This window comes from Schistosoma haematobium, chromosome 2 (assembly GCF_000699445.3).
Source record: "Schistosoma haematobium chromosome 2, whole genome shotgun sequence".
NCBI lineage: Eukaryota > Metazoa > Platyhelminthes > Trematoda > Strigeidida > Schistosomatidae > Schistosoma > Schistosoma haematobium.
In genome coordinates, this window is record NC_067197.1 from 29,243,598 (window position 1) to 29,264,673 (window position 21,076).

At 36.1% G+C, this 21,076-nt stretch overlaps 1 protein-coding gene across 1 annotated transcript; it reads left to right on the plus strand.

The window, feature by feature from the left end:
- The first annotated feature begins 3,013 nt into the window (after window positions 1-3,013).
- On the plus strand, window positions 3,014-20,477 carry NCK2 (Cytoplasmic protein nck2). Its single transcript, XM_012936558.3, has 6 exons — window positions 3,014-3,115; window positions 6,676-6,867; window positions 6,910-7,290; window positions 8,255-8,589; window positions 14,792-15,545; window positions 17,710-20,477. The coding sequence occupies exons 2-6, from the start codon at window positions 6,679-6,681 to the stop codon at window positions 18,100-18,102; spliced, it is 2,052 nt and encodes a 683-aa protein (XP_012792012.1). The 5' UTR covers window positions 3,014-3,115; window positions 6,676-6,678; the 3' UTR covers window positions 18,103-20,477.
- The last annotated feature ends 599 nt before the right edge of the window (window positions 20,478-21,076 follow it).

The following is a 21,076-nucleotide window of genomic DNA, read 5'->3' on the forward strand; positions in this document are numbered from 1 at the left end:
CTTCATATTCCTTAACTTTATGAATGCATTCAACACCGTTCTATGTGCTTTCTCTATAATGAAGTTCACAAGGTTGGATATCACTGGCCTAGTTCCCTACTGGCCCCGAAATTACCTATAAAACTGAGTGTTCTGCACTGAGGTAAGAGAGCCCACGCAAACTGATTGGCCTCGACGTTAGGCATTTTGCACAACACCATTTGAAGGCCTCTCGTCTTTCTAATTTCCAGTAACAAACTTATAGATAAAGTTGGTTCACGGACCCTACTTTCCTCTGACGATACCACAGTATGAAGGTTCATGGAAGATATCACGACACTGAATAAATGTGCGGTGGACAGCGATTTAAAATCTTGGCTATCCAAATGTCCCGCTATGAACATCCGAACCTATGGGACCCAGAAAATCTATGCACTTTTTTGATCCGTTCCCAATTATCCTCAAGGAGCGCGAACTTATAAAATAAACTGAGGATGCAGCCAAAGCAATTAAAACTCCTTACTTCGTGTGCAAACAAGTTTGCGGTATCATCTCGGAAATTCTTATTAACACTAGCCACAAAATATGTCTCAAATTGAAAGTCACAGCGTTCTTTCACTCCCTCCCAAAAGAGATATTAAGCTGTCCGAACAAGTACAGAGATCGGCAACACTATAAGTTATAAGACTGAGGGACAAACCTTGAGATTGTTTACAGTGGCCCCAGGAGAGTAAGAGGTAATTTGATAATGGCAGACAACATATTAAGTACGCCGGTATACGTGAACACATTCGCTTTACTGGCATCTCACTATCTCGATCCACCGGGTGGCTTTCGAGGTATAGCTCATCGAAATAAGCAACACCGGATCCAATCCCACGTTTTCTAATAGGGAATCGGTTCTGTTACTAACATTACTTCAACGAAGTCACAGTAATCCTCCTAGAACGGACTCAACAATCACGTACTCACCTACAGATTTCCTATGGTTGTACCTAGCGAATGTCTTGTAGCCTATCTATCACTAATATTGTGGTGTACCGCTAGCTTTTTTATGCCCCTTTTGCTTCATTTAAGCTCCGTTTGCCTACTGCTAAAACGTTTGTTTATTCTTATTATTTGGGAAATTTATTGGTTTATTTACCTCAGCTGACAACCATCGTTTCTTTCTCTTTCCTGGAGTTGAGCTTTTTAATGTTTCACATCAAAACTAAATGAGCCCATCCATTGTAATGTAAGATCCACTGTCCTGAGACAAATACACCAAGTCGAATTTTCAGACATATAAACCCACAAATAACCGTTGACTTGGCCAGGAATGGTGCAAACGTATGGTATATTATCTCACACTGTACGCCGCAAAATAATTGGAAACATGTAGAGAGTAAAGGACACGAGTGCAAAGGATTTATCTGGTTAACACTAAATGGTCACTCAATTTGAACTACTGTCAGTTAGCTAGTGCCATGAAAAGTGTTGTACCGAATTAAAGCCCGTGGAAAATGTTGTAAAAGTAATCAATTGCATATGTAGTACGACCAATGGAGATAATAAATATTTCATGGTCAGTGACTTTCGCAGGTATTTGACAGTGAAATGATGGAATCAAGTCCACAAGATTGGCTATTCACTGTATGTGATGTGCTGCTCATTCATGACCCGCAACCACTTTGACCATTTGACTCCATATAACATCAAAGTGACCTGAAACAATAGAGGGATCATTCAAAACTAAGGTTATATGAGAATCTACCCTATGTATGTAATCAGTCAATGGTACTGAATTGTTTTTGCACCGAAACATGATGCAAGGCGATTGAAAGTAAAGTCTACGGAGGAAAACATTAGACCAAAGCGCAAAATTCATTTATGTTTTATAACTTATATCTGTATAAAATACGTGTTCTAAAACGTGCCTCTCGATCTCGAATAGGCCCGAAATATCTTGAATTTTCCATCCATTGAGCTGGTGAATATGGCATCCGAAAGCATTATTCTCACTGTGGATGTCATTTTAAGCCTTAATTTCCTTCTTTTTGTTTTTTTCATTTTCTAATTTGATACTCGTCGCTGCAGAGTAGGGATGACATAGGTATTCGAAGCTTTAAATCATCTTTACACATAACACTTTCATAATCGAAACACACCACCCCAGTCAAATCAGAAGTCAGAAGTAAAGGGGTTCGTAGACATATTTGGAAAGCTATCGATATGCCAAGAAGCTTTTCTTCCGAGATGGCTAGTGGTCGCAAGGAATCATCAATATGGCATACCACTACTTTAACCTTTAACGCACAAAAAGTGACTGCTTATATTACACTCATCAGTCGTTGAGACCTGAGGAGGATTTATTAATTTCCCATCTCCTTGAGAATCCGTTTTGGCCAAGTTGATGGATGACTACACCTGATTGAACTGACACCAACCTCCCAGTGATAACAACTAAGCTGGCTAGTTATTAAGAGGATTGTGTAGCACGGCATACTTGATCGTGCGGATGCTTGGCCAAACACCTCCAGCTAGGGTGTGTCCAGTAAAACTAATGAGGTCAGAGTAAATGTCGAAGGATTACAGAACTACTTACTTTGGGGATTTACTTGCCTCTACAGGTGGCTCATAATCTCACGTCATAACATAGCACATGGTTGCAACTTGAAGAGACTGAACATTAGATCGTAAAACTCTTGGAAGGGAGAGAGCGTGAAGCTAGGTATTTAAGTCCTTCAGACTTAATTTTGTGCCTAGTGAGGAAATGCTGGATATGAGTAAACCACAACTCACTATGACTGAGATCAAATCCTGAGAGTCAGAATTTCGTAGTTATGAGCGTCTGTCTGGACAAGCGAAAAATTATACCTATTTCCCTAGTTTACACTTTGTATTGAATCCGAAGTTTGGAGAAATGTGAACGAGGAAAAAATGAATCCAACACTTAAAGTATCCAAAAATGTTATATCAGCACTTTATTTTGATGTCCTTTAAGTCGGGTCAAATCTTCATCGTATTTAGGATCGCAAAGATTAGCGTAGGTCACTGAAGACCAAAAATCGTGGAACTCATCAAATCATGCATCCGTTGGACAGTGAATTGTAAGCGCAGTGTTCGATGGTCTGCTAGAAAGTGGTAGATTGTGTTGGTAAGTGGTTTTCGTTATTGTATTATGCTTAACTCGTCGAAGGTTACAAACTTCTCAATCTTTGTATCATCATATTTACTTGTTGTCCCTCTTATTACATACAGCTTATGCAAGCTTTGAGTACGAATGATCTCTAGACTTGAGTTACCTGCTTTATCGTGCTGATTTGTTTGTTTATGGTGCACTTGTTTAGGTGGTGTAATAGATTAGGGTTTTGCAATTCATCGGAAAAATTATCATTAATGGGTAATACTTGAGCAATAGTGAAGTGGCCTTTAAATACTTCAACCACTTGACATTTTAAAAATAGAGTTACGAATTAGTTTGAGGAATTAAAATAAGGTGTTAAGTTAATAGTTAGGGTTGAAAATCAGCTATGACCTCAAAATGCTATACGGGCAAACGAATTCCGTACAATACCTCAGGTGCCATGTCGAATGTCATTGATTTATCCATGAGGGTGCGCTGTTGAAGGACGGTTAGGTGAGCTTCCAACCTCAGTACGTAATGGTAGCTTATTGTCTAAAGAAGTCAACTCTCAGGCCTCCGTCTGAACGTCACTCTACGTCGGTTTAAGCGTCTGGAGTTTAACTTCAGGTGAAATGCGGTAACTTGTAATCGTCGAATAAAATCACGGAAAACATAACAGTGAATTATTTAATCAACGGAAAATTTTCGTTAGAAGTTTTATGTGGCGCAGCCATTCCGATTCATTCAGTTCGCTCTATGTATGTCTAACTAATCCAAAAGCATGACACTTTCAAAGTAAAATTAGTATAAATCCACTTTTCTGTGCGGGTTTTCTTCAAGTGGCAATATCTTCGGAGCGACATAAGTTAAAAAAAACAAACATACATAGTTTGTATCTCATTTGCAGGAACATATTGATTAAGATAGGGCTTATATGGACGGAGATTGGCGAAAGATGTATAATAATTAAAAGAGCTGTTATTATCTATAAGTTAACGATATGATTATTTCAATAAAGAAAACTGATAAGTGTATGACCACGGGTCTCTAAACATGGAATGGAATTGTTACATTTTTTAAGGTATCTGTCCGGGCTTTTGACTCATGATACAGTCGTTTAAGTGCAAAAATAACAAACTGTTTACTTAGTAGTCAGCGGGTTCGACCTGTCCCACATTTTAAACCCGCTCCTCCCACTTCATTCTTGGTGGCCAGATAGTGTCACTAGCCCTCACACAGTATGGCTCATACCCTGATAGCTGGTAAATAGGTCTAAATATATACTGTTTGGTCAGCTCTTTCGTAATTCATCTTTTACTGCATCATAAACACTGGTTGACGTGTGGCATGAATTTTTACCTACCAGAACTCAACACTGGTCAGGTTATATGAACAGTTAATTAGATTTCTTGTGCCTATCGTTATATATATATATATATATATATATATATGGCGTGAAAAACTTAAGCTTGAAATGCTCAAAGTTGACTGGACATTAGACTGATCTGTTTGGGGCCATGAAAACTCTCGCCGTTGAAATTTCCTAGTTCTTAACTATTTCGATTTTATATCCTAATGAATTATTACAATGTTTCTCAATTTCTATTGGAAAAATCCTGCTTCGTGGATAAATTTCTAAGGGTGTGTAACATTGATGCCAGCCGTTTTAGTTCCAGTGTTGCTATAAGTTCTAGTACTAAAGTAACATTAGTGGACTTGGTCCCCATTTGTAGTTGTCCGAAACGGGTTTAATTAGAGTTAAATTTAATTGAGATCAGGAACAGAAACTCATGTTCATCTCCATATTTGCTTCACATTGCAGCCTGATTGCATCCGATAAATTTTGATGTGTAGCCTTGGTAAATTACCGTTTAGACAGACAGTGGAGACCTTATATGTTCGGTAATGAGTTTCATTTACAGCTTGTACGAACCACAATCTATTGTTGACTATAGTAAATTTCCGATAGCTATGGCTAATGCGTTGTGCGATTTCATCCCAAGACTCAAATGAGACTTACCTTACTCAGTCTTTGGGAAGTATGTGTGTACATGTTTATCTCTTCCTTAGTAGTAACCGCTCAGGTTCTGACTACATTGTAGGGGATCTTCGTCAACTCGGGTGACAGAGATATTTGTTCTTCAACCATTGCCTACTTTGAGGTGCAATGTTGGCTATTGTAGGAGTAAATCAGAGGAAAATTAGGCCCTGCTAGACCAAGATGGGACGTGGGTTCATGACGCCATTGACTGTTGGACTTAGTCTCATTGGTTGGTACAGACTATCTGGTTGGAGTCCTTTAACCAGTGGTTAAAGATGTTCGATTACATGAATCGAAACTATTCATCGTGCCGCATTCACTCTGTCTTCCTTAGATCCTGAATTTTGAAGTTGTTTTGTACTTATGTTCCATGAATTCGTATTTCCTTCGATAATCATATATTCTGTGTCTATTTTTCTTACTTCTGATACTGTTACTACTGCTATGCTGCGTAGTAACCTGAGCCGATGCACATATGTACCGGGTTCTACGTTGTTTACGAATGACTGAAGGTCACATGTTACGATAGATTACACAGCTAGTTGTTTTATCCATTCCATGTTATCGGAGTTAAGTGGGTTTTGTCAGTTTTGGCATTCTGAGATCATCCAGGAAGATCTCAAACACCTCAAAAAGCTAGAAGTGTTAAGAAGAACGATAAGAAAATATAAATATGGTGAACCCAACCCAACAGACCGTTTTAACTATTTTCTCTACCTGAGTATTGTATTCAACCGACTCTTATGTTTACGGTCATTATATGTACCTAGCTGATAGTAACATCTCTGCTCAATACATATTTATTTGATTTGTGGATCGTTGGTTTAGCTACGCTACTTTTAATTGGCGGATTCAATCGTCTCCTTATCTTCCAAGCGTTGGATAACTAGCACCACTGATACTCAGAATAGATCATAATTATTACCGTGTACAGTAACCTGTACATAATTTATAATTTACATGTAGGTGTCATTACCAAGGTTTGATTTGATAATTTCGAATAAATTGAGCATTGGGTTGATTGTTGTAAATAAAAATAATATATTTGTAGTATCCCAATGAGTAGAAAATTGGATTTTCTGACGTTTTGTGACTTAGTGTAGGTCACTTCTTCAGAGAATAAATAACCGAATATTCTCTGAAGAAGTGACCTACACTAAGTCACAAAACGTCAGAAAATCCAATTTTCTACTCATTGGGATACTACAAATATATTATTTTTATTTATAATTTACATGATTTTTAGTAGTCTCAGTTTATGTGCCGCACTATATTGGTAGCTTAAACAGTAATTTTTATGAATTGTCTACTTCCGTTCTAAGGAGAGTTTTTAGTTTAGTCACATACTAACCATACATTTATAAATCCATGGCCCCTTCCATCTATTAGAGTTAAGGGAACCAAATACTATCTAACTCAGAGTGTAATTTCCGAGATTAATGTGTGGTATAATCGTCATAAATATTCTCCAAGTTTTCTGCTCATTCATTTAATTACTTTGTTTATTACTATTATTATAATCGCTAATGTTCTATACATTTTTTGCAAGGTAATGTCTCATAAAAATACGGATTTTGTGATAGTGAAATTTGATTATGAGGCATCAGATAGTCATGAGCTTGGAATTCAAAAAGGTGAAAAATTAACACTTATCGATGATAGCCAACATTGGTGGAAGGTGATGAATTCCTTTGGAAAGACTGGCTATGTCCCTAGCAATTATGTCAAGCGTTCAAAACAAGTAAGTACTTGTTACTATTTATAGATGGCGTTACGTTCTTAGGGTATATTTTCAAGTTTGCGAAATACTCTGGGACGCCGGAAAAATCGTCAGGAAGGTACAAGCACTAGACAGTCCAATCCTTCTTCACCTACCCCGGATGGGAGTAATGGCTTTTCAGCTTTTGATTTACGACACGAAAGTGCAGAGTCCCTTGGAGCTAAGGTTGTCAGCACATCTGCGTCTACAAGCATTTTAATTCCTCCAAGTCAAGCATTTGCGGATATGAGACTTCAGGAAGGAATCTCTGACAGCTTTTCTATCCCCTTAAATAATCAGATATCCGTTCAACACGCGAAAAGATTTCAAAATGCAAATAAAACGGTTGATAGTGAATCAGTTAACTGGCTGTCGAAATCTGATGCAAGACAAGCTTACCCCCAGGTAATTCTTATGATATTAGTCGAGTTGTATGAATAACCTCACTCAACTAAATAATTCATACAAACACGAAATCATGGTATCGTGGAAGCACAATGACGTGTGAAGTCAAGTAATAATAGTGTTAAGAGCTAAGAAATTTTCATCTGAAAAATGATAGTACAAAAACGGCTGGTATGTAAGATAAAGCAGTTGTGTTCCTCAAAGTTCATATTATCTAAATCGACACCTCAAAACAAATTTAGAAACTGGTTGTGGAAGTCCTTTATGCTGAAATCTTATTTCATTTAACCTCATCAAAGTATTGCCACAGAATACCAGCAGATACTTCAGAGGTATTTGTGACAAAATAGAAAATCATCGAGCAACTAAAAATGCCGGTCCATTAATATCGAGCAGAACGTTTTGGATCAAAACACCATGTGCTCTATCTGATCAAAGTTTAAATGTATTCGGTCAGTGGAAGCCATAAAAAGACTGGTAACCTGTATTGTGTATAGATCTATCACTAATTTGATAAACACTCATGGACATAATCTAATAACTGGTGCTTAGATAAATATAGGTCTCTTTAGAGACATCAATCAAATGTGTTATAATCTTTCTTAGGAAATATGGTATATTTTGGGGACATAAATGTGTTAGCATTATCAAATTTACTTTTCGTTTTGATGAAACAAGGTGTTCTGTCCAAAAAATTTTCAAAAGACTCATTAAGACGTTAACAAAGTTAACCATTTTTTCTTTCGTACTACAATCACAATCGAGTTGTACGATAAAAGTAGTGCTCAGTAAGTCATCTTTATTTAACAATTTATCATGAGTTTAAAATGATTATCACGAACAAGTCATACTGGGTTAGACGTCTGGTTAAAAGTTCGACAGAGTGATAAGTTGTTTCAAGTTTATTAACTTCATTAAACTTGTTCAAATTCTGTTTCTTACTATTCAAACTACTTTTAATCAGCATTCCATACCAAATTTTCAAAATGGACATGGCGCTGTAAATGTTTCCTTATCACTGTTCCAGCAAACTACTAATATTATGACAGGAACTTTAAGTAATACGTCCTATTTTGGCACTGGAACTGGTTTAGGTCGTCAAATATGTCAAGCACGTTTCAATTACCCTGCTTGTCAACCAGATGAATTGTCAATTGAAAGAGGCGATAAAATTCGTGTTTTGGAAAAAAGTTCAGATGGTTGGTGGCGTGGTATTCTAATTACCGAAGGTAAACCACAGCGAATGGGATGGTTTCCATCAAATTATGTCACATTGGATTTATCAAAAAATCTGAATAGGTCAGTAGTTTTTGGTTCTATTTTATTCATTCGTAGAGTTTTGAGATATTTTCTAGTCATCGACTAACAATATCAGCCGTAGGGTCATAATTATGTTAATGAGTCATTGGACAGGTGTTTCGTACCTATTTGGTCTGTGACATAACTTAATTACCATGGAATGCTGTCAAATAGAAATCGCTCTCTACTTAAAATATAACTGACATAACTCGAGCGTAAATTAATAATTAACGTGCTCGTTTGATCTGTTATACACCATTTAAATTGTGAAAGTGTGCTTTTAAATATTTATTTTAAAGTGGCAGACCATTTTATTTCATGTTGATTAACAACTAAGGGACTTTAAGTGGGATGTTCACTTATGTCACTTAGTGTGTGTATTCGGATAGTATCATTTAACCCACACAAAAAATGTGTAGTAGTAAAGAATACAAACTTGTACTTGGTGAGTTTCAAAATGATGATTATTAGTGTATTTGAAGACTGTTTACAGTGGAAGTTGTAATAAAACGTTCTAATTTACATTACTACTTAATTGTGCTTTTTCTTTTTGGACCACGACTTTTCGAGCTTCTCCTATTATTTGCTTTTTTAATCAATCACCTAGATTTGAATGTGTTTATGTTACATATAGACTCTTTTAGTTTCGGAAAACTAAACCATGTTCTGTTAATGGTAATTACTCTAATGTCGAGAACGGGGGCGGAAACTAGAAGCTATGGGAGTGCATAAAATAACCTATCCAAAGGTAAATAAATAAGAAGTTGGAGAATGTGATCGATTAGTTTATGCAGAAAAATTAGCTCTAAAAGATTAACATTTAAAGTAAAAAAACCACATGAATTTTGGAATATATGGAAAATAAACCGATAACAAAATAATGTTAAAAGTATAGTAAATAAGCAGAGAGGGATAGATCAAGGATGGAAATAGCTGAAAAGCTGAAAAAAAATTGTTGATGACTTCACGGAAGATTAAGAGTAGTAGATAGGTTTTGAAGTAAAAAGTTTCAGCTTCTAAATCATTTGAACCTGTAAATATATTAAATATAATTAAAGTTTTATTTGTTTATTAGATGTTATATTTAATTTAGCAGTTCAACTGATATAGTTTTTAGAGCATAATGGTAGCTAAGTTTTCATTTTATGGTCACTGGATAGAATTTATTTGTTACTATATATAAGCTCTAGGACTCAAACAATCTGATAAACGTGGTTTTATACAATTAGACAGTTCAAATAGTTGGACTCAATATTGACAACGTGTTTGAATAGGTGGATGTTAATGTTACATCAACTTGTTTTCTTTTTTACAATACTGTCACAGCAGTGTTTTTTTTACATAGATGGAACGAATAATACAAATAAAAGTAAACGATTATTCAAAATAAATAGGTGTTAGTATTTCGTAAATTATTAACTTTTCCTAATGTTTGATTACTTTGTTTCGTGATTTTGGGACTTTAAAAATATACCCAAAAGTTCGAATCCGAATTCATAGAATTCACATTACCCATGTTTTTAAAGATAAATATGTTTAAGTTTAACTTCTTCATAACTCATGCTAATTGCTTTAGGGTGTACAAGCAATACAGCCTTGATAAGCAAATTTACCAACAAGATTTGATTTGGAAATTTCGAACAAAAACTCTGAGTATATAACATAAATTTCACATCGATAAAATGGAAAATGATCCTTTAGGACCCTGATCGTTGTCGATATTTAGTTGAATGATAGGAAATATAATGGTCGGATTTGTCTACTATTATATATATTAAGATTCTCAACAGCACATATAGATTAGTAGTGGCCAGGCAAATCTCAGTACAACAACATTAAGCGTGTTTTGATTACGTTGTAACCTGCACATATACTTATTTACTTACACTTGTTACTCCTCGTGGAGGAGCATACTCCGCCCACCAGCATTCTCCAACCAACTCTGTCTTGGGCGATCCTTTCCAGTTTCTATTCATTCTTTTGATATCTGCCTCCGATTCTTGACGCAATGTGTTCCTTAGTCTTCCTCTTCCCCCTTGCCTTCAGGATCCCAAGTTAGCGCTTGCCTCGCGATGCAATCTGATGATTTCCACAATTTATCTCCTATCCACCTCCAACGTCTTTTCCTAATTCCCTCTTCATCTGGAAGTTGGTTTGTTCTCTTCCACAGTAGGTTGTTGCTAATGGTATCCGGCCAACGGACATTAAGTATCTTGCGTACACAATTGTTTATAAATATTTGCACCATTTTCGTTGGTGGTTGGTGTGTATGGGATAGAAGAGCCAAGTCATCTACGAAGTCCGAATCGTCTAGCTACATCGAAACTGTCTATTGTATTCCATGCTTCGCCCCAGATTTAGAGGTCTTCATAATCCAGTCAACTACCAGAATAAAGGGAAAGGGGGAGAGTAAGTGGCCTTGTCTGACACCAATCCCCACTTGGAATGCATCTGTCAGCTGTCTCCCATTCACCACTTTGCAGTGCAGTCCATTGTATGAATCCCGGACGATATTGACGATTTTCTCAGGTATACCATAGTGTCGAAGAAGGTTCCATGGGGTTCTCCTATCTACACTGTCAAACGCTTTCTCGTAGTAGAGAAATTTGACGAATTCCATTCAATTGATTGTTCAACGATGACCCGTAGTGTCGCGATTTGGTCTGTTCACGACCGATCCTTACGGAATCCAGCCTATTGATCCTGAAGCTGGACGTCTACTTAATCTTCCATGCTGTTCAGCAATACTGTTGAAAACTTTTCCTGGTATCGATAGTAGTGTGATGCCTCTAGTTCTCACATTTGCTCAGATCTCATTTCTTTGGTAGCTTGATGAGGTTTCGTTCTTTCCAGTGTGTCGGTGGCACTTGTTCTTCCTCCCAAATCTTCCTGAATAGGACGTGGAGCATGTTTGCACTTGCTTCTACGTGTGACTTCAGTGCTTCAGCTGATATGTCGTCAGCTGCTGCTGCTTTCCTATTGTTGATTTGTCTGATGGCCATCCTGATTTCTTTGATTGTAGGTGGTGTGACATCTTTAAGAAGGTCGGTGTGTGTTGCTTCGATGTCTTGTGGATTCAGTGGAGCTGGTCTATTCAAGAGTTCTTGAAAATACTCTACTCATCTGTTCCACTGTTCCTGAATTTCAGTGATTGGCTTACTTTCTTTGCTCTTGATTGGTCGCTCCGGTTTACTATATTTCCCTGCCAATTTCTTCGTTGTATCATGTAATTGTTTCATATTTCCTTCTCTTGTAGCTTTTTCTGCTGCGATTGCTAGATCTCCTATGTTTCCGCTTATCAGATCTAATGCTCCTCTCCACTCTCTTGTTTGAGTCTGTGTATTCGGTCTGTGTCTTAGCTTTTTCTACTCTTGTTCGGCTGTTATTAATTGCTGTTTTCTTGATCTTTCTTTCTTGAATGCTGACCAGGGTTTCGATAGAGATTCATTTCTTATGATGATTTCTCTTGTGGTCCAGAATATCTTGACACGTTGAAGTTCAGTCGGAATACAGTGGTCTTGAGTGCTGTTAGAGGTATGAGGGCGGTTATCACTTCCCGGTTGCCCACACCGTGGAAGGGTTGTTCCGGAGGTACCTGAAAAGGAAATTGGATTAGAGGTGGTCTTAGTGACCTGGGAGCGTGACCGCAGTGCCCAAGGGACAACTGCTTGAGGTCGGTCACACACGACCTTTTTATCGGTAATTTTTGTGTTAGCTCCGTACTTTTTGGGACCTTACCGCCGGAGACAGATATCCGTGGGATAAGGCGAGGTGTGCATTTTTAGGGTCGACCTTTTCTAACCCCACCGCTCCTTGTGGGAAGGCAGCATCGCTGTCATGCTGGTTGTCTGAAGGAAACACCTTACTGCTGTCACACCTCTGTACAGTCAGCAGTACGACTTCGCCTTCGGACCTTGGGTTTGTTGATTTTAGTCTTACCGCTCTTCAACCGACATGTCTGACATGGTAGGACCTTGAGGAACAGTTGTTCCAGCCAGTATAGCTCGGTTGCTTCATCACGATAAGCAAGCCCGACCACCACGTCAAGGTAGCAACAACACGTTGAAGTTAGTGCTTGTTTGATCCCTTTCCAGTTGTCTTCCATATAAGTTTCCTCTTTTGAGTAGATCCTGCTGTTGAGAGCTATCTTAAATTCATTGAGTTGGTCAGGATGTCGAAGGAAGGCTGTGTCAAACGTTCGTAATTCTGTTTCTCCAGTTGTCCAGTAGTTGTTTAGCTTTACCTTCATCTTGGCAACCACCAGTTGGTGATCTGAAGCTATGTTAGTTCCTGTCTTTGTTCTCACGTCTTCCATTGACCTTCTGAATTTTTAGTGGATACAAATGTGATCGATCTGGTTCTGTGTAGTGTAATCCAGTGAGACTCATATAGCTTTTTGTATGGGCCTGTAGGGAAATATAGTGCCACCTATAACCATTTTGTTGAATGCGCATAAATTTGCAAATCTTTCTCCATTCTCGTTTCTTTCTCCCAGTCCATGTCGTCCTATTGTATCATCATATCTGGTGTTGCCCATTCCGACTTGAGCGTTTCGATCTCCCATCAGAATGGTCAGGTCTTTTTCATGCGCACCTCTACGATCGACTACAGCCTCTCTTGAAACTAATCCTTATCGTCTTCATTGCTATCATTGGTTGGTGCGTAGCACTGGATAACCTTCATTGTAATCCCCTCCATTGTTTTGGAGGATGCAGCTCTCCCAAATCTGATATTTTCTGTCCAACGGGTTTCACTTATTCCGAGCATCATTAAGTTGCATCTCCTCATTTCTGCAACTATCTGGTTGATCCTCCCAATCTGCCACACTGTCTGGACATTCCGTCTACCTATATTAACTGTTATTTTGTTAGAAGAGACATCAGCCTCGTGACATCCGCAGAATCTCGGCTTTCATCATCAGGCGCCATAACTTCCAAATGAAGATCCTTCAATTCGGAGTTCAGAGTTTGAATGGTTTAGATTGTTTATCCTGGATAGCGTGTTTTAGCAATGTTTGTTTCTAAGGGGTGAGGTTGTTGACTCTATGCCAAATCCTCCTCTTTTATCCGGAATTGGGAGCGACAGTGGCTCTAGAAAGGCTGCAGGCGGAGTTACACATATAACTAACGTTAAATAAAACGTAGAAACATTCATTTTGCTTGGTTTTACTTGTATATAGCTTAAGTTAGAAACTAAACATCCTATTGGTTAAGTCGTTGTCGTTTAAATTTAAGATGAAAACTTAGTTAGTAAAATGGTCTAAAATAGGCATTTGCAAACATTCAATGTTAGTAAATCGAAGTATTTAAGATTGTTAGAAATATTCGTAAGTTATTTTATTTTCTGGACACTTAAACTATTGGAAGGATATTTAAACACAAGATAGCTATCATTATTAGCTTCTTCCTTCTTATTATTGTCGTCGATTTGATAATAACATCACCAAATCTTTAGTCAGTATTCTCAGTATTTTAAATTATGCTCCACAACCATTTAACAGAAATGCTACTCTTTTTGCTTCATACTAAGTATTGTTTGCTTGATTCATACTTGTGACAATTTAAGGAAGCGCATTGTCTCTGTTCCAATAAATTACTAAAGACAGTTGTCTGTGTTTAAACGAACGGAACTCTTGTTGCATGTCTATACATCGTATACTAAATTGTAGACGATTTACAAAATACTAATTCACATTGTTTTTATTTACAGTACATTTCTACTTCCCCACAGTTCTTTTATTGTCATAAGTTTTTTACAACTCGAAGCACTTGTTAAAAACACTTCTAGTTCAAACAAGCAGGGACTAAAAATGAAGGAAATATTGAGTTCTAGCTTTTTCAACTGCTTTTAAGATGTCATACCGTCTAAACTGTAATATTCAGCTGGCTGTTAGGTCTTAACTATTGTGCATGTAATCAAAGGCATATCAAAATCTTTCTATCTATGAGACTTTAAATTTGAATAAACTGTCAATTTCACCACCAGTGGTTTAATCAAACGCGAATTGTCAGTATGAATTGATAAAAGGCTTTGGGTTTTGATTTCAACGCTTCAACAGTCTTGGAGTACAAAATTCATTTTGAAAATCTAGGTCGAACTAGTGATATTGCCAACAAGCTTTTCACATCATGATCAATGGGTATAATATGTCCACCAAATCATTAAATATTTATTTATATTGTTTTTCCACGTAACGTTACAGATCTGGAAGTAGTTCACAACCCAGTATATTAAATTCAAGTACACTTAATCGGGATGCAAATGATTTGTCTGTACCAAACATTTCAAATACTCAAGATCAAATTCCTACTCAATACTTAGCTTATCAATATTATGAACAACAACATTCTCTGAATCCTGGTTCTATTACAGAAAACCAACAACAAGTACATCAACAACCGCAATTACTAGTACGTAATAACGACCCACCTAGTCATGAAGGTCAGCAACAGCAACATGAAACTGTTGTAACTCTTTACCCATTTGTACGTAGTCATGTAGCAGAGCTGTCTTTTGGTGAAAACGAGGTCTTGGAAGTACTTAACAAACCTCCTGATGATCCAGCTTGGTGGCATTGTCGTAATACTCGTGGTGAAAGTGGTCTGGTACCACATAATTATGTTACTGCTTTCACAACACCAGCAGTGGCAACTACAACACTAAGCAAATCATTCGGTTCAAATCACAAGCCATTATCTTGTCAGTCTACAAATTTTGGCCATTCTATTCGAAGTAACCAGGTGTCTGCGACTAATTCAAGTTATACAGTAACAAATAAGTCACAGCCTACTGATGGAGAAACATTGAGGCTAAGTTATGCTACACAGTCTAGTACAGGTTGCTTACATATAAATCGGCCATGGTTCTGGGGTATTATTTCACGCGCTGAATGTGAAGAGATGTTAGGCAAACATTCTTTACCTGGTGAATTCATCGTTCGCGATAGTGAATCACATGTAAGTTTTCATGAGTAAGGTGAGTTAGTTGTAACGCAAACATGTTCTATTATGTGACGTCCACTGTTAAGCAAATGATGAACAATAGCACTACTGCTGAAACAGTGTATGTGATGTTGATGTTTCAAAATCCTTCACGATAATCAATGAACAAAGAACCTCGATTTTATTGAGTAGTTTTTCAGAGGCCATTGCGAAACAGCTTAAACTAAACAAGTTTGTTCTTGTTTTTCTGAAATTTGGAGATTTTTACTGTAGTATCTTAAATTTATTAATTGAATGTTGTAATGCTTATTGTGAGAACTAAAATTCATATTTTAAATTTCGTCTAAGATAGTTACTGTGAGCATTGTTGAGGAATCCCAAAATAAACCAAAGACGTGACCTAGTACTTCACAAATTTTAACAATTTTCCAGTCAATTTCATTTTATGGTATGAAAATCACCTCAAAACCTAGAATATTCGATCTACCATTGTCTTTAACTTAATTTATGCCTACTATTATTGTTGAAATAATTTTTTTCGTCCATCATATTGGGCAATTACATTTTACTTTCTAATCCACCGGTCAATGCTTTACAAATCCAATCTAATTATTAGTTACTGATGCACAAAAAATATGCACAGTTGGGTAAATAGTATAACAACGACAGATATATGGGAAAAATTACAGTCCACAACTTATTTTGCGAGTGGGGGTATAGCCATCAAGCAAACTGTGTTGCCACTATCATTATTATTATTACCGTTATTGCTATTGGAACTGGTATAATAGTAATAACAATAAAGAGGCTGCTATTATGTTGTTGAATTTCCAGATGTGATTTATGCCAAAAAAGAAAATAAATGTAATTCTCTTCTTCATATTTCAGACAGACCATCTAATGTAGATCAATATTTATTGAGAGGAAGTATGAATATATATATATATATATATATATATATATATATTCTATTTATTTGTATGGATGCTTATGTGCTCTGTCACTAGACAACCGACGAGTAAACTATTTCTCGGAAAATATACTGTGTATTGATTATTATGTTTTAACTTTTGGAAAAGAACGATAAATAATCAGGAATTTTATTATTTCATACTATTGATGTATAGATAGATACTTGGTCTTTTGATTGTCGATCATATCTGCCGATTAAATTTAAAATGAACAGTTATATGATGCAAAATTTATGAAGGTTATAATTTTTATGTTATCAGATTTGGTAATATATCTGTATAATTTTGTTTGAACACAAGTCTACAATAAAAGTTTGTTTGTGTACATGGATTATTGGACTTCAACGTTACTAAATTGGTGTTGTTACCGAGTGCAAGAGATTCTTTGAACACAGTCGTGTCACAAAACCAATCCATATACGTGAAAGGTTCTTAGTTTAGAAGTGGCGGGTTTTATCTCTGTGAAGCAGTAATATTGTATCGCAGCATTGTGCTTCTGATCTTTAATGGCCGATGTAACGTCACTTTGAAGTCAAAGCTAATTCTGATTCATGTAAACCTCTGTAGTTTGGTCTATACAAAGAAAAGTGTTTTCTACCGTATTACCACAGTCACTAACACAACTATCTAATCACACGAACTTTTTGACTATTCCCAGAGGCTTACCACAAAAAGTAGTTGTCTGCATTATCTTCTGCTAGTCTCGTAGTAGTACTTTACACTTAGATGCTGTAGGGTACGCTATATGTGTATACTGGTCAACTGCTTAAGTACAATATACTTTGTCTATGCTATCACACCTCTCTTTCATGTATGAATCATTCAGTACCCCTCTTGAGGATGTACAGTAACTTACTGATAGAAGTTATTGGTTTCAATCAGTGAGTGAAACATCCGAACCCCTTTTCATCAACTTTGGTTTAGGTAGACGAGTAGTATAATTAATTATTCACATATCTAGTAGTGCAGCTAAACGCTGGATTTCTAAACCTTTCAACTTGGTAAGTGAGTTTTGTATGTGTATAACATGACAAAATATAGATTGATCAACTTCACAGCATGTAAACTGTTATGGTAGAATTTCATGTTATACTGTTTCTTATTCGACTTAATAAATTGATTTCATTACTTCACCTGCATATATAAAATAAACATATGATAAAGCTTAACTTATTTTTCTTATTTATTTATACTGACTTATACAATAGCCTGGGGATTTGACTATAACTATCAATGCAGGCAATAAAACAAGAAATTTCAAAGTACACGTTGAGAAAGGACAATATCATATTGGTCAGAAAGTCTTCAATTGTATTGATGATCTCATCGAGCATTATGGTAGTCATCCAATATTTAAAAACGAACATGAGAAACATTATCTTACGCAACCTTTTGTTCATCCTGGTGTTAAATCAGTGATCCCTTACGAAAGTAATAATAATAGTAATAGTTTTAGTAATATTACGTCCACTACTCCAACTAAAAGTATTAACACTGTATCGTTAGTATCATCGACGTGTTTTCTTCCAGTTTGTGGTAGTAGTGGGAACACCCCAACCTATCATCAGTCTATTACTGCTTCACACGGTCGTTATTCTTAAACTTTCTACTTTTGTTTCGAGAAAAAGTTTGTTTTCTGCAATAATTCTGATTTTTCTTGTTCTGTTTTTACTACTCAACACCAATGTAATTGCTCTGCTTACGATTAATTTAATTTATTGTTTATTTAGAATGGAATTGTTGTTAGATAAAAATGAAATCGTTGTCAAGCGTATATAACGTTATCTTTCAGATTGAGTGGTTTTCATCTGATTATTTGATTACATTAGGAGTTGGAGTATAATCGCTTCTCTGTTATCATGCATACACACCCACACTTCATGTTTCCCTATTTAACTCAGAAACACTTCAGTATTGTCTCACCGGTGCTGTCATGCTATATATATCCTGGGGATTTTTATTATCGAAAACCTACTACATGTTTATTGCATGTAATTACTTCTAACACATCAACTTGTGTTGACACATATTTTCTACTCAGTTTTTTCACTTCTGTTAATTAACTTTGGGATATTAATAGATTTTACTTCCATAAATCAAAGCATTATCATACTCTACATTTTGCCACGACCTTCGTCCATAATTCCTCTAAATTTAATCTTTGGTAGTAACTCTGAGGCTTGTGACTGTTGTTCACAGTGTTCATACCAATCCAATTAGCATTATTACTCAACAGCATCACTAGTAGTTATAAAACTGAGGTTTATAATAGAAATCAGGTGTTCATAACCAGAAAATTGTCATCCTTTGTAAAGATATTATCGTTTTATGTCATAATTTTTATCTAGTTGTAAGTCTGCTAGAAAATTAAACTTGTGTGCGTGTGTTAGTTCTTCAGTTTTAGTGGGTTTTCACATTCTATGCAATTCATTCACAGTCTTTGTTCATTTTTTTGAGAAACAAAAACAAAATTAATTGTCTTGATTTTTCTTTCTGATTTAGTTTTTACGTAATTTTTACTTGAGTTGTATTCTTTCTTATCTTCACTACCTGATCATGAATACATCTATATGCACACATAGAAAAACCTGTATTGAAGAGCCGTTCAACACCGCTGAAATTTCAACACGCCTAGTTATGATAAAGTTACTGTAGTTGTATGCCTTCGTTCTCCATTGATCCTCCATTTTCTTTTTTTGTTTTTTGTACCTCTACTTCTGCTGTTTTATTAATTTTGCTTTTTGTTCGATGTCGAAAATAAAACAATGGAATGTGTTAAATGGATTATTATCATTGTTGAATAATTTATATTCTAATGCTTGAAAGTTCTCCTTATTGCGTTCTTTGTATAGTCTATTTTTTGTGTAATGAATAATGATAATGGTTCTTATATTGAAATTTTGTCAGTTTCTGCTCATTAATTTTTTTCTCTATTGTTCTTTCTTTTTATACACGTGGTTTGGGGTTTGAACACAGGGCCTACAGATGAACAATTTTAGTAACGATTTAAGTTACTATTATAACAGGTTAACAAAATCTCCCCCAATAGACTGCAGGTATTTAGCTAAAAATGAATTATTACTTATATGGTTTCAATGTGTTCTGTTAAATTTTAATATGATTTAAACTGGAGCAAATATTCGATGGTTCTGGTTGACTGCTCTTGATTTTTCCTGTGGATTCGTCTATAGTGCACACTTTTATGCCATCTTCAGTATTATATTAAACTCAGGAAAATCACATTCAACGGTCGCAATATGGAATCAATGTGATTGAGTTTCTAGTGGATAATATTTTTCAACTTTCTCGTTGTAGTTTACTTATAATGTAGTTCGACTTGTTTGTTTTACTGGAACTGTTTCAACATTAGTTTTGTGTTTTTTTTACTGTTAACATCTAACTAATGAGATGGTAATGAGATTGTTGATGCAACTAAATTAATTACATGTCTATTAGAAATTAGATTAATATTTATCTTTTTATCTTTCCTAATTACGTGAACCAATTTAAAAGCGATTTTTGTATTAAATTCATTGCAGTGTTGAGTTCTCATTCAGGGGTCTATAGATCCAGTTTTCGCTTATCGGTTGATAGGGTGATGGGATTTTAGTAAAAAACAACGTTAATACAGTTGAACTGTTCATCAGTTTATTCTACCGAAATTCTGAAGTGTCTGTTCTTATGAATTATCAACGGCGTGTCTTTGTCAGTAGTTATGTCGCTGACTGTTTCTAATTTTAGGTCAGTTTATTTGGTAAAACTAAATAGCTACCGTCTGTTACCTCACACTGACGCACTCAGTATCTGTTGTGTTTTCTATCCAGTCAACTTCGTTGGTAGTCGTTACGTGGACAATTTATAAAACTAGTTTTGTTTGTTGGGCTGTGTGGCAACTAGGCACTACCTGGTATCGAGCAGTCTTCGGTTATGGGTTTCTGATGTTAAAACCATTATCGACACGGTAGGCTGCTTATTGACTACAATTACATTGTAACTAGTTTATTTGATATTAAATATTTTCCCTGGTTTGTTCATTCATTAGAGAGTTCGATATGAAATTTTAGAAATGAAAGTTTAATCGACAAAATTCATTTGGGTCGAATCGACGGCACATACCTAGATCTTGGAAAATAGAGTACTGGTTTCTCTTCATAAATATTATTCCAGTGTTTTCTGTGCCCTCTTAAGGTTTAATATCCATGTGTGATACATAATTGTTTTAAGTTGAACCCTCCAAAACATTTCCTGTATAAATGAGGGTTTATCGAATTATGAACATGTTCGGGTTGTAAAGACGGATTAAAATTCTTTCTGTTGCACAAGTGTGTCTGTTTGAACTCAGTAGCTAAGTGGGTAGTGTGGTGGCATTTGATTCAAGGTGTACTAAGTTCAGGTTCCAAAGTAAACGCCAACTCTGGGATGCAGATACATCCAACTGACGAGTCGCAAATAGGATAGAACATGCGCCATTATCCAACTCTGATTATTTGATAGGTGAAACCTAATGGTACAGAATTGTTGAATGACAAGTGCTCGGTAAACGGAGTTGCTGATCCAAGTCCTATAATGGACTGA